We start from the raw sequence: 13,007 nt of genomic DNA, 5'->3' as shown, positions 1-13,007 counted from the left end.
TTATGTGAAACACTATTATATTCCAACTACAGAATTAGAATAATCCTTCTATTTCCACGACTCCAACAGTTCAACCAAGTGTTTTGATCTAAAATCACAAGTCAAATTGCAACATGTGGTTTCTAATAAAGACTTGACAGTTGGTCATTAACACATAGCCCTACGTGGCAGTGTAGAAATGATGGGAAATGAGTGCAGGAAACGCAGAAAAAAATGTTTTATACTGTTCAATTCAACCAAAAAACTATCAGAATGGCATTGGCATTGGCAGTGAGGAAATGATGGGAAAAAGAGAGGACTGGAAAGGAGGAGAACAAATGAAAAGGCCAGGGAGGAGTTGTTGTAACAGGGTAGGAACCAAAGGGTTTATAAGTTTCACATAACGACAAATGAAAATGCCAGGGAGGAGTTGTTGGAACAGGGTAGGAACCAAAGGGTTTATAAGTTTCACATAACGACAAATGAAAATGCCAGGGAGGAGTTGTTGGAACAGGGTAGGAACCAAAGTGTTTATAAGTTTCACATAACGACAAATGAAAATGCCAGGGAGGAGTTGTTGTAACAGGGTAGGAACCAAAGGGTTTATAAGTTTCACATAACGACAAATGAAAATGCCAGGGAGGAGTTGTTGTAACAGGGTAGGAACCAAAGTGTTTATTAGTTTCACATAACGACAAATGAAATTGCCAGGGAGGAGTTGTTGGAACAGGGTAGGAACCAAAGTGTTTATAAGTTTCACATAACGACAAATGAAAAGGCCAGGGAGGAGTTGTTGTAACAGGGTAGGAACCAAAGTGTTTATAAGTTTCACATAACGACAAATGAAAAGGCCAGGGAGGAGTTGTTGTAACAGGGTAGGAACCAAAGTGTTTATAAGTTTCACATAACGACAAATGAAAAGGCCAGGGAGGAGTTGTTGTAACAGGGTAGGAACCAAAGTGTTTATTAGTTTCACATAACGACAAATGAAAATGCCAGGGAGGAGTTGTTGGAACAGGGTAGGAACCAAAGTGTTTATAAGTTTCACATAACGACAAATGAAAAGGCCAGGGAGGAGTTGTTGTAACAGGGTAGGAACCAAAGTGTTTATAAGTTTCACATAATGACAAATGAAAAGGCCAGGGAGGAGTTGTTGGAACAGGGTAGGAACCAAAGTGTTTATAAGTTTCACATAACGACAAATGAAAAGGCCAGGGAGGAGTTGTTGTAACAGGGTAGGAACCAAAGTGTTTATAAGTTTCACATAATGACAAATGAAAAGGCCAGGGAGGAGTTGTTGTAACAGGGTAGGAACCAAAGTGTTTATAAGTTTCACATAACGACAAATGAAAATGCCAGGGAGGAGTTTTTGTAACAGGGTAGGAACCAAAGGGTTTATTAAAGGACCCTTTCATTTTTGGCTACATTGAATGTTTTCTCTTAGCTACTTCATGTAGCCAACATTTTCATGCTTAGCATATTTCTCTTTTGATTTGCACTAACAACGTGCTGATTTAGGCCTCCGCCAGCACTATTTTCAGGTTGTATTAGCGAGCTACGTTCGCTCTGACTCAATACTTTTATTAGCGAGCCAGCTAACTAGAAATTAGCATTAGCAGCTAACAAGATTTAGATCCAACTAGCCGAGAAAAGACAAACTAGCTGTTTGCAGATGTAAGAAACAAACTAGTAGTGTAGTTACAGAACGCTAGTGGATTTATATTAAGAATCAAAATGAAAATAATATTGTTGTCATCAACATTGTTGCATGTGCTGCATTAACCATGCAGACTGAACGTAAAGGTCTCGTAGTCAAGCAACAACAACATGCGATCCTTGAGTGACGGGGGCGGGCTTGGTCTGTGTGGAGAGAGAGAGAGATGACTCAAGTAGCAGAGTAAACTATAAAACTGGACGTTACACGCAGCGTGTCACATTTAACATTCAAATACCATTATAAAAGGTGAAGGTAAAAACCCTAAATCGGTCCGTGCATCGATACAGGTATATAGTAAAATACGGTATTCCGCCCAGCCCTATCCCCCCCCCCCCCCATCACTTGACATGAAATAGTGTGTGTATACTTGTTGTTTTTTAATGGGTTGTGGTATTACTTAGGGCTGTTGTAGTATTACCTGTTGTCATATTACCACACCTCCGGTCACGAGTCATGAAGGCAGTCAAATTCCGTTTAGTTTAGTTACCGGTTTAGTCACTGTAATGAGGCTTCCCCAAGGTCTGATGCTGCTAATGGTCATTAGTAGCCTACCAAACTTGCTTAACTGCCTGATTCTCATCACACTATTGTCCCTCGAATCACTCTGACATCAATGTAAGTGTAATGGAACATCTAATCAAACCCTTCATGAGAGCCCATGAGCTCATGTTGCGCAACATTACTATATGACATGCAATCGTACGAGAAAACTGAGTGATGGCCTCTATTAAAAAGAGGAGGATCGGCTTTTTATAGGCTCGGCCTACTATATGTAGTCTAGCCCATAGTCCTATAAGGTTAGTATCATACCTCATGTAGCCTAGCCCATAGTCCTATAAGGTTAGTATCACACCTCATGTAGCCTAGCCCATAAGCCTGTATGTTTTAATAAGGTTAGTATCACACCTCATGTCGCCTAGTCCATAGTCCCATATGTTTTAATAAGGTTTGTATCACAACTAAAGTATCTTCTTAAAATGAAGCAAATTAATCCACTTTACAACAAGGGAGTTTCAAGTTTGGGGAAGATCATGTTCACCATATAAATGCACCTTTTTATAATGAAGCATTACATGCATAATTGCATTTGTGGTCACTTTTGATAATGGTGTTTCCCACTAATGGAACATTTACCTTTATAGCCTACTACCAAGTGCTGCTCTTATAATGTGAAGAAGTAGCCTGATAGTTTATCAACATTTCAAGATAAATGTTCTGATCTGTCGCTGGCAACTCCAGAACAGGCTAGTGTTATTTCTTGAACCATTCATGGGTGTTTTTTTTAAATGTTTGTTTGAGTTGTTGTCCTGCTGGAAGGCCCAAAAACCTAGACCCAGTTTCAGGACACTGGGTTGAAAATTGCACCCCAAAAATACTTTGATAATTTCCTAATGTCTTGTACACGTTCAAGGCCCCCAGTACCAGAGGCAGCAAAGCAACCCCGCAGTATTACCAAACCTCCCCATGTATGATTGTAGGTCTTCTTTTCAATGAATGCTTCATTTGCTCATTGGTAAACACTGCTGAAGGAGAAAAGAACCCCCCCCCCATTGAACTTTACGAAAACCCATCGAAATGAAACTGTTGCCAAATTGCTTATAGAATTGTTTTTCTTTTATGCTAGTGGTTGTATTAATTTGGGATCTATTGCATCCCACAACTGTCCCCAGACTATATTTGGAATATTTATTTCTCGCACATAATAGAATAGGTACTCTGGGGGATAATAGATTGACGGAGACTAGTGCTTTTGCTGTTCGTTAAGCCCACTCATCTTGTTGGCTGACGAGAAGTATCTTCAATATGCACCTGGGAATTGGGTAAGGATGTGCGCAGTTGTGTCCCCGATGTGTCCGTCTTCACTTGTAGCCTGTGAGAAAGACCCGATCAAGTGATGGAGCGGGCAGCAACCCCACTGGCCACAAAAGGCATGGATTTGTTTACATTATGGCCACACAAAGGGAATGCCACTGTGACATTTGAGGCATTATCATGTGCTTGTCAAATTGTGAACGAGAAACTGATGAAGTGTGTACAGCCTGCACACAAAAAAACAAACAAAGCAGAGCTCATGCCAGTCAATAGACTTTTTTTTCAAATCCTCATTAGTCGCAACATGCAGCCTTACAATGTATTTGTCAGGATTTGGCCAGGGTTGTTCCGGGTTTTTTCACTAGATGCCCCCATTGTGCTTTTTGACCTTATGTTTTTTCCCTTGATCCCCATTATTATTTGCACCTGTGCCTCGTTTCCCCTGATTATATTTAAACCCTTTGTTTCCCTCAGTTCTGTGCTCTGTGTTTGTATGTTAGCACCCAGCCCTAGTGTTCTGTGTGCTCTTGTCGATTCCGGGTGACGCTCTTGTGGAATTCTCTTTTTTTGTTTTTGTTCATTTTTTGTGAGTATCTCTTGAGGCTTTTTGTGCTTTACCTTCCACCTTTTGGATTTGCCATTTTTGTATTAGAAGGACTTTTTACTTTATTAAATACACCGTCTTAAGTACTGCTGTGTCTGCCTCATCTTCTGGGTTCTGCTGACTATTCGTGGCTCAGTTGGTTAAGTGACTGTTTCTCACTCCGGAGACCCAGGTTCGTAACCGGGTCCTGACAGTATTAAAAATCAAAACCGATAGTCTAATGTTTGTACAACAACTGAAGTTACATCAATAACTTTGAATAAAATGCTCAACGCAGAATAGCCGCATGTGCGACACTCCCTCAAATCGTTAGGAGAAAATATAATTTCTATTTTATTCAGCTTGGTTCAGGTGTATTCTTCATACTATAAAATAAAACCATGGAATTCTAAGCAAATCTTGTCCACTAAATGAACTAGTGCAGCCCACAGCCATGTGTCATAGCCAGATCAGGACACTAACATAAGGACAACTCACAGTATGCTATTCTGTCCTTCTGAAATAGACTACATTTTCTTCATTATAGACCTGTCTAAAATAACTATATGTATTTATTGTGATGGTGTAGACTATATTACATGGGTTTATTGTGATGGTGTAGGCTATATTACATGGGTTTATTGTGATGGTGTAGGCTATATTACATGGATTTATTGTGATGGTGTAGGCTATATTACATGGGTTTATTGTGATGGTGTAGGCTATATTACATGGATTTATTGTGATGGTGTAGGCTATATTACATGTATTTATTGTGATGGTGTAGGCTATATTACATGGATTCATTGTGATGGTGTAGGCTATATTACATGGATTTATTGTGATGGTGTAGACTATATTACATGGATTTATTGTGATGGTGTAGGCTATATTACATGGATTCATTGTGATGGTGTAGGCTATATTACATGGATTTATTGTGATGGTGTAGGCTATATTACATGTATTTATTGTGATGGTGTAGGCTATATTACATGGATTTATTGTGATGGTGTAGGCTATATTACATGGATTTATTGTGATGGTGTAGGCTATATTACATGTATTTATTGTGATGGTGTAGGCTATATTACATGGGTTTATTGTGATGGTGTAGGCTATATTACATGGGTTTATTGTGATGGTGTAGGCTATATTACATGGATTCATTGTGATGGTGTAGACTATATTACATGGATTTATTGTGATGGTGTAGGCTATATTACATGGATTCATTGTGATGGTGTAGGCTATATTACATGGGTTTATTGTGATGGTGTAGGTAGACTATATTACATGGATTTATTGTGATGGTGTAGGCTATATTACATGGGTTTGTTGTGATGGTGTAGGCTATATTACATGGATTTATTGTGATGGTGTAGACTATATTACATGGATTTATTGTGATGGTGTAGGCTATATTACATGGATTTATTGTGATGGTGTAGGCTATATTACATGGATTTATTGTGATGGTGTAGACTATATTACATGGATTTATTGTGATGGTGTAGGCTATATTACATGGATTTATTGTGATGGTGTAGGCTATATTACATGGATTTATTGTGATGGTGTAGGCTATATTACATGGATTTATTGTGATGGTGTAGGCTATATTACATGGATTTATTGTGATGGTGTAGACTATATTACATGGATTTATTGTGATGGTGTAGGCTATATTACATGGATTTATTGTGATAGTGTAGGCTATATTACATGGATTTATTGTGATGGTGTAGGCTATATTACATGGATTTATTGTGATGGTGTAGGCTATATTACATGGGTTTATTGTGATGGTGTTCGCTATATTACATGGATTCATTGTGATGGTGTAGGCTATATTACATGGATTTATTGTGATGGTGTAGACTATATTACATGGATTCATTGTGATGGTGTAGGCTATATTACATGGATTTATTGTGATGGTGTAGGCTATATTACATGGGTTTATTGTGATGGTGTAGGTAGACAATATTACATGGATTTATTGTGATGGTGTAGGCTATATTACATGGGTTTGTTGTGATGGTGTAGGCTATATTACATGGATTTATTGTGATGGTGTTCGCTATATTACATGGATTTATTGTGATGGTGTTGGCTATATTACATGGGTTTATTGTGATGGTGTAGGCTATATTACATGGATTTATTGTGATGGTGTAGGCTATATTACATGGGTTTGTTGTGATGGTGTAGGCTATATTACATGGATTTATTGTGATGGTGTAGACTATATTACATGGATTTATTGTGATGGTGTAGGCTATATTACATGGGTTTATTGTGATGGTGTAGGCTATATTACATGGATTTATTGTGATGGTGTAGACTATATTACATGGATTTATTGTGATGGTGTAGACTATATTACATGGATTTATTGTGATGGTGTAGGCTATATTACATGGATTTATTAGACTTTTTAAAATGTAGATGTTCCAAAGGTCTTCATCAGTGGCTGGTAGGAAATGTGTGGAAGCCAGGAGGTGCTCAATGTGTTCATGTTAATTAACTGTCAATTACCGTGAGACCGACAGTTATTTGCTTGACAATCACTGGCTGACATAATTTGTGACCATCACAGCTCTAGTAATACTCACTTTAGCTGTGGTCTGTCTGTGTGTTTTGTAAGTCGCTCTGGATAAGAGCGTCTGCTAAATGACTTAAATGTAAATGTAAATGTGTGTGTGTGTGTGTGTGTGTGTGTGTGTGTGTGTGTGTGTGTGTGTGTGTGTGTGTGTGTGTGTGTGTGTGTGTGTGTGTGTGTGTGTGTGTGTGTGTGTGTGCAGTTCAGTCCCTGTTTGAGCTGTTTAATGTTGTTGTCTGACGGCTGTGGTTGTTGTTGACCTGTCATCTGTTGTTGTTGACGAACTTGTCGATGTTGTTTTGACGGTTGTATCTGACCTTTCCTCTACTCGCCATGAAGCAGCAGAAAACGGGAATCATGCATCTCCGGGAAGGCCGTGCTCGAGCCCTGGCCCCCCTAACTATCCTGCTAGTTTCCATAGCTACCCTATCTACCCTACAGAGGAGACGGACAGGGCCGAGGACAGCAGGGACCCAGGTCAGTCAGAGACAGTAGTGAGATATTAGTGTAGTGTGATATCTCTGTTTGAGACAGTAGTGGGACTTCTCCGTCTCATGTCCGTTCCTGTCAGCAACACGTAGAAGTGGTGTTATGCTGCTGTGTTCGGACTGACTGTTCGGACTCTAAATTTCACTGTTTCAAATAGGAAAAGTAATCGCTCACCTGAACATGCTGGTTTCAGGTGCGTGAGAAATGTTTAATTATAACTTGAAATAAAAAAAGCCTGCGCAAAAAAAAATAAAAACGAAGACTTGAGCTCATGCCTTTTTCAAGACACTTCGTTTTCTTTCGAATAGTTGCATCGTGCCTTTACGGCCACACCAAGGGAATGCTGCTGTGACATTTGAGGCATTATCAAGTGAATGAGTGACTGAAGTAGTGTGTACAGCCTGCGGCAACAAACAAAAAAACAACTAAGCTACTTTTTTCCAAATCATCATCGGTCGCATCCTGGGACTCATGATGAGCGGTTTAATTTCAACTTTACCGGTTGAAATGTGTGTGTTGGCCTGACTCATTCCAGTTTGCATCAGAAGCTCAGAGACTTTGACGACAGTTTCTCATAGCCGTCATACTTTGGTTGTCTCTCAAATGGTAACCTATTCCCTAAAATATAGTGCTCTACTTTTTGACCAGATTCCTATGATAGGGGTATACAGTAACGGTGCACGTATTCGAAATTCAAAATCTTAACTGGCACATTTCAAACTGTCTTTTCGTGAGGCGCAAACCGGGAACTAGTTTTGTACGATGGCGAGTGGAAGGGTCGATGAAACAGAATTGAAGGATCCTTCGTCGTCATTTTACTGTTCGGGAACATTTTCGCTTCGCATTCGATTTACAACGACGATTGACAGAGTTGTGGATAAGGATGTCGCAAACTGTTCAACGACAATAGCCTACGAAATGGCGTGTGTCGCTTGTCGTTGTCGTCATCAAAGCGTCACAACAGTTATAGAGCTTCCGTGTTTGTGGCAAAGCGAGTTAGGAGATTAAAAGTTAAAGGAGAACGATATGCTTCTACGATTTAAGAGACCGAACTGTACCCGAACCGTACCCAAACCATACCCGAACCGTAACTGAACCGTACCCGAACCGTAACTGAACCGTACCCGAACCGTACCCGAACCGTAACTGAACCGTACCCGAACCATACCCGAACCGTAACTGAACCGTACCCGAACCATACCCGAACCGTAACTGAACCGTACCCGATCCGTACCCGAACCGTACCCGAACCGTACCCAAACTGTACCGTGACCGTACCCGAACCGTACCCGAACCGTAACTGAACCGTACCCAAACTGTACCGTGACCGTACCCGAACCGTACCCGAACCGTAACTGAACCGTACCCGAACCGTACCCGAACCGTACCCGAACCGTAACTGAACTGTACCCGAACCGTACCCGAACCGTAACTGAACCGTACCCGAACCGTAACTGAACTGTACCGTGACCGTACCCGAACCGTAACTGAACTGTACCCGAACCGTACCCGAACCGTAACTGAACCGTACCCGAACCGTACCCGAACCGTAACTGAACTGTACCGTGACCGTACCCGAACCGTAACTGAACCGTACCCGAACTGTACACGAACCGTACCTGAACCGTACCCAACCGTACCGAACCGCACCGAACCGTAACTGAACCGCATCGAACCGCACCCAACCGTAACTGAACCGTCCCCGAACCGTAACCAACCGCACCCGAACCGTACCTGAACCGTCCCCGAACCGTAACCGAACTGTACCCGAACCGTACCCGAACCGTAACTGATCCGTACCCGAACTGTACCCGAACTGTACCCGAACCGTACCCGAACTGTACCCGAACTGTACCCGAACCGTACCCGAACTGTACCCGAACCGTACCCGAACCGTACCCGAACCGTACCCGAACCGTACCTGAACCGTCCCCGAACCGTACCCGAACCGTACCCGAACCGTACCCGAACCGTACCCGAACTGTACCTGAACCGTACCTGAAACGTAACTGGACCGTAACTGAACCGTACCTGAACCGTACCTGAAACGTAACTGGACCGTACCCGAACCGTACCCGAACTGTACCTGAACCGTACCTGAACCGTACTCGAACTGTACCCGAACCGTACCTGAACCGTACCTGAACCGTACTCGAACCGTAACTGAACCGTACCTGAACCGTACCTGAACCGTACTCGAACCGTAACTGAACCGTACCTGAACCGTACCTGAACCGTACTCGAACCGTACCTGAACCGCACCTGAACCGTACCTGAACCGTACCTGAACCGTACCTGAACCGTACCTGAACCGTACTCGAACCGTACCTGAACCGTACCTGAACCGCACCTGAACCGTACCTGAACCGTACTCGAACCGTAACTGAACCGTACCTGAACCGTACCTGAACCGTACTCGAACCGTAACTGAACCGTACCTGAACCGTACCTGAACCGTACTCGAACCGTACCTGAACCGCACCTGAACCGTACCTGAACCGTACCTGAACCGTACCTGAACCGTACCTGAAACGTACCTGAACCGTACCTGAACCGCACCTGAACCGTAACTGAACCGCACCTGAACCGTAACTGAACCGTACCTGAACCGTACCTGAACCGTAACTGAACCGCACCTGAACCGTAACTGAACCGCACCTGAACCGTAACTGAACCGTAACCCAAAACCACAATATGTACCGAACCGTGGGTTTGGTGAACTGTTACACCTCTACTCGATAGGGAACAGGACACCATTTTAGATACGGCTTAGAGTCAACACGTAGACAATACAGCAGAGTTTGGTTCTCTCTCTGTCAGGTGTCTTCATCGTGTGTAACCTGCCTTACTGGTTTACGCAGTAGCTCAATTGACTCCTGTCTGTCTGTGTATCAGCAATGCAACGAAAGAGATGATTAGCTTCATGGCAGGTTTCTGTCGCCCTTGACAGTGTCACGGCATGGAGCATGTTGCCCTGGGACATGCTGAATCCTGTCGTGTCTGGTTTGTTCTCGTCACCATCCCAAATGGCACCTTATTCCCTAATATAGTGAGTAGTGCACTGTGTCCCTATATAGTGAGGAGTGCACTGTGTCCCTCTATAGTGAGGAGTGCACTGTGTCCCTCTATAGTGAGGAGTGCACTGTGTCCCTCTATAGTGAGGAGTGCACTGTGTCCCTCTATAGTGAGGAGTGCACTGTGTCCCTCTATAGTGAGGAGTGCACTGTGTCCCTCTATAGTGAGGAGTGCACTGTGTCCCTCTATAGTGAGGAGTGCACTGTGTCCCTCTATAGTGAGGAGTGCACTGTGTCCCTCTATAGTGAGGAGTGCACTGTGTCCCTCTATAGTGAGGAGTGCACTGTGTCCCTCTATAGTGAGGAGTGCACTGTGTCCCTCTATAGTGAGGAGTGCACTGTGTCCCTCTATAGTGAGGAGTGCACTGTGTCCCTCTATAGTGAGGAGTGCACTGTGTCCCTCTATAGTGAGGAGTGCACTGTGTCCCTATATAGTGAGGAGTGCACTGTGTCCCTCTATAGTGAGGAGTGCACTGTGTCCCTATATAGTGAGGAGTGCACTGTGTCCCTCTATAGTGAGGAGTGCACTATGTCCCTATATAGTGAGGAGTGCACTGTGTCCCTATATAGTGAGGAGTGCACTGTGTCCCTCTATAGTGAGGAGTGCACTGTGTCCCTCTATAGTGAGGAGTGCACTGTGTCCCTCTATAGTGAGGAGTGCACTGTGTCCCTCTATAGTGAGGAGTGCACTGTGTCCCTAATATAGTGAGGAGTGCACTGTGTCCCTATATAGTGAGGAGTGCACTGTGTCCCTATATAGTGAGGAGTGCACTGTGTCCCTATATAGTGAGGAGTGCACTGTGTCCCTATATAGTGAGGAGTGCACTGTGTCCCTATATAGTGAGGAGTGCACTGTGTCCCTAATATAGTGAGGAGTGCACTGTGTCCCTATATAGTGAGGAGTGCACTGTGCCCCTATATAGTGAGGAGTGCACTGTGTCCCTAATATAGTGAGGAGTGCACTGTGTCCCTCTATAGTGAGGAGTGCACTGTGTCCCTATATAGTGAGGAGTGCACTGTGCCCCTATATAGTGAGGAGTGCACTGTGTCCCTCTATAGTGAGGAGTGCACTATGTCCCTATATAGTGAGGAGTGCACTGTGTCCCTATATAGTGAGGAGTGCACTATATGGGGAATAGATTGCCATTTGGGATGCAGACGTAATCTCGTCCACCAATCCCCTCTCGCTCTCGCATTTAGCCTGTGGGCGGGTTTAGGGTTGACGCCATGTCTCAGGCCCCGTGACCAGAGGGGTGTTGGTGTTTATAATACTGAACCACCTGTTGGTGCTCTGTGGGTGTGTGTGTGTGTGTATGTGTGTGTGTGTGTGTGTGTGTGTGTGTGTGTGTGTGTGTGTGTGTGTGTGTGTGTGTCACCATTTACTGCTAAGCTTACTACCATCAACATCTACAGCTTGATTTGTTCCCAATGTCAAACAGAACTAAAGCTCGGTTCAAAATACTGGTACCAAAATGCGTCCTTCCTTGAAATACTGTTGTCACTGACTTTACATGACGAAGGGTAGGGGAAAGCTTTGTCATGGAAGGAAGCATTAGAAAAGGGTCTGTGTTTATAAATGGCACCCTTTTCTTTAAACACCCCCCCCCTCCGCCCCTCCTGAGGTTGATGTCCGTTCCCCTGCGGTAATCAAATTAGCATCATCCAAACAATCCCCCATACAAATCTGTCCGTTTTTAAGAGATGTCTGTTTTGTTTTGCATTGGGCGCGTCTCAATCTGACTACTTGGTGAAAGGTGACAGAGCTAGAGCTTGGCCTCAACACACTTATCTGAAGCCCCCCCCCCCCCCCCCCACCCCCGGTAACAGTTGAAAAAAAAGAATATATGGGTACAGTTTGGTGCCAAATACATTAAAAAAACAACTGATTGTTCAGATCTAGAACAAACACTTCAGAACAAACTTCCTTTGGATTTTTTGGGGGGGTGGAGGACTATCTGTTACATTTAATTGTTTATTTAACCTTTATTTAACTGGGCAAGTCAGTTTAAAACAAACTATTATTTACAATGACGGCCTACCAGGGAACAGTGGGTTAACTGCCTTGTTCAGGGGCAGAACGACAGATTATTTTATTTTTTTACCTTGTCAGCTCAGGGATTCGATCTTGCAACCTTTTTGGTGGTTACTGGCCCAACGCTCTAACCACTAGTCTACCTGCCGCCCCACTAGATTAAGTGAATTTGTTAACTGCTAATAGCAGTTAGGCCGAAATATAATTTTTTATAAAAAATGTTTTTTTGGGGGGAATAATTCAAGGGGTCTTAATTCGAAAATTGACAAAATTACCCTTGGTATGTCCTTCATAAAACAATTACATATACAGTTGAAGTCAGAACATGCATACACTTAGGTTGGAGTCATTAACACTAGTTTACATACACTTAGGTTGGAGTCATTAAAACTAGTTTACATACACTTAGGTTGGAGTCATTAACACTAGTTTACATACACTTAGGTTGGAGTCATTAACACTAGTTTACATACACATAGGTTGGAGTCATTAACACTAGTTTACATACACTTAGGTTGGAGTCATTAAAACTAGTTTACATACACTTAGGTTGGAGTCATTAAAACTAGTTTACATACACTTAGGTTGGAGTCATTAAAACTAGTTTACATACACTTAGGTTGGAGTCATTAAAACTAGTTTACATACACTTAGGTTGGAGTCATTAAAACTTGTTTTTCAACCACTCTACACATTTCTTGTTAACAAACTATAGT

General features: G+C 42.8%; 1 protein-coding gene across 2 annotated transcripts in view; it reads left to right on the top strand.

The window, feature by feature from the left end:
* Nucleotides 1–13,007, top strand: part of LOC135525488 (mitogen-activated protein kinase kinase kinase kinase 5-like) — an 87,265-nt gene that overhangs the window by 30,586 nt on the left and 43,672 nt on the right. The window contains exon 10 of one of the 2 annotated variants that reach the window (XM_064953158.1): nt 7,039–7,173. The exons of the other annotated variant lie outside the window; for it this stretch is intronic. Coding sequence (XP_064809230.1) covers nt 7,039–7,173 — 135 coding nt within the window. The remainder of the gene's footprint in view (nt 1–7,038; nt 7,174–13,007) is intronic. 2 annotated transcript variants of the gene reach the window in all.

Source organism: Oncorhynchus masou, chromosome 32 (assembly GCF_036934945.1).
Source record: "Oncorhynchus masou masou isolate Uvic2021 chromosome 32, UVic_Omas_1.1, whole genome shotgun sequence".
Lineage (NCBI taxonomy): Eukaryota > Metazoa > Chordata > Actinopteri > Salmoniformes > Salmonidae > Oncorhynchus > Oncorhynchus masou.
This window is presented reverse-complemented; position numbering and strand designations above follow the sequence as displayed.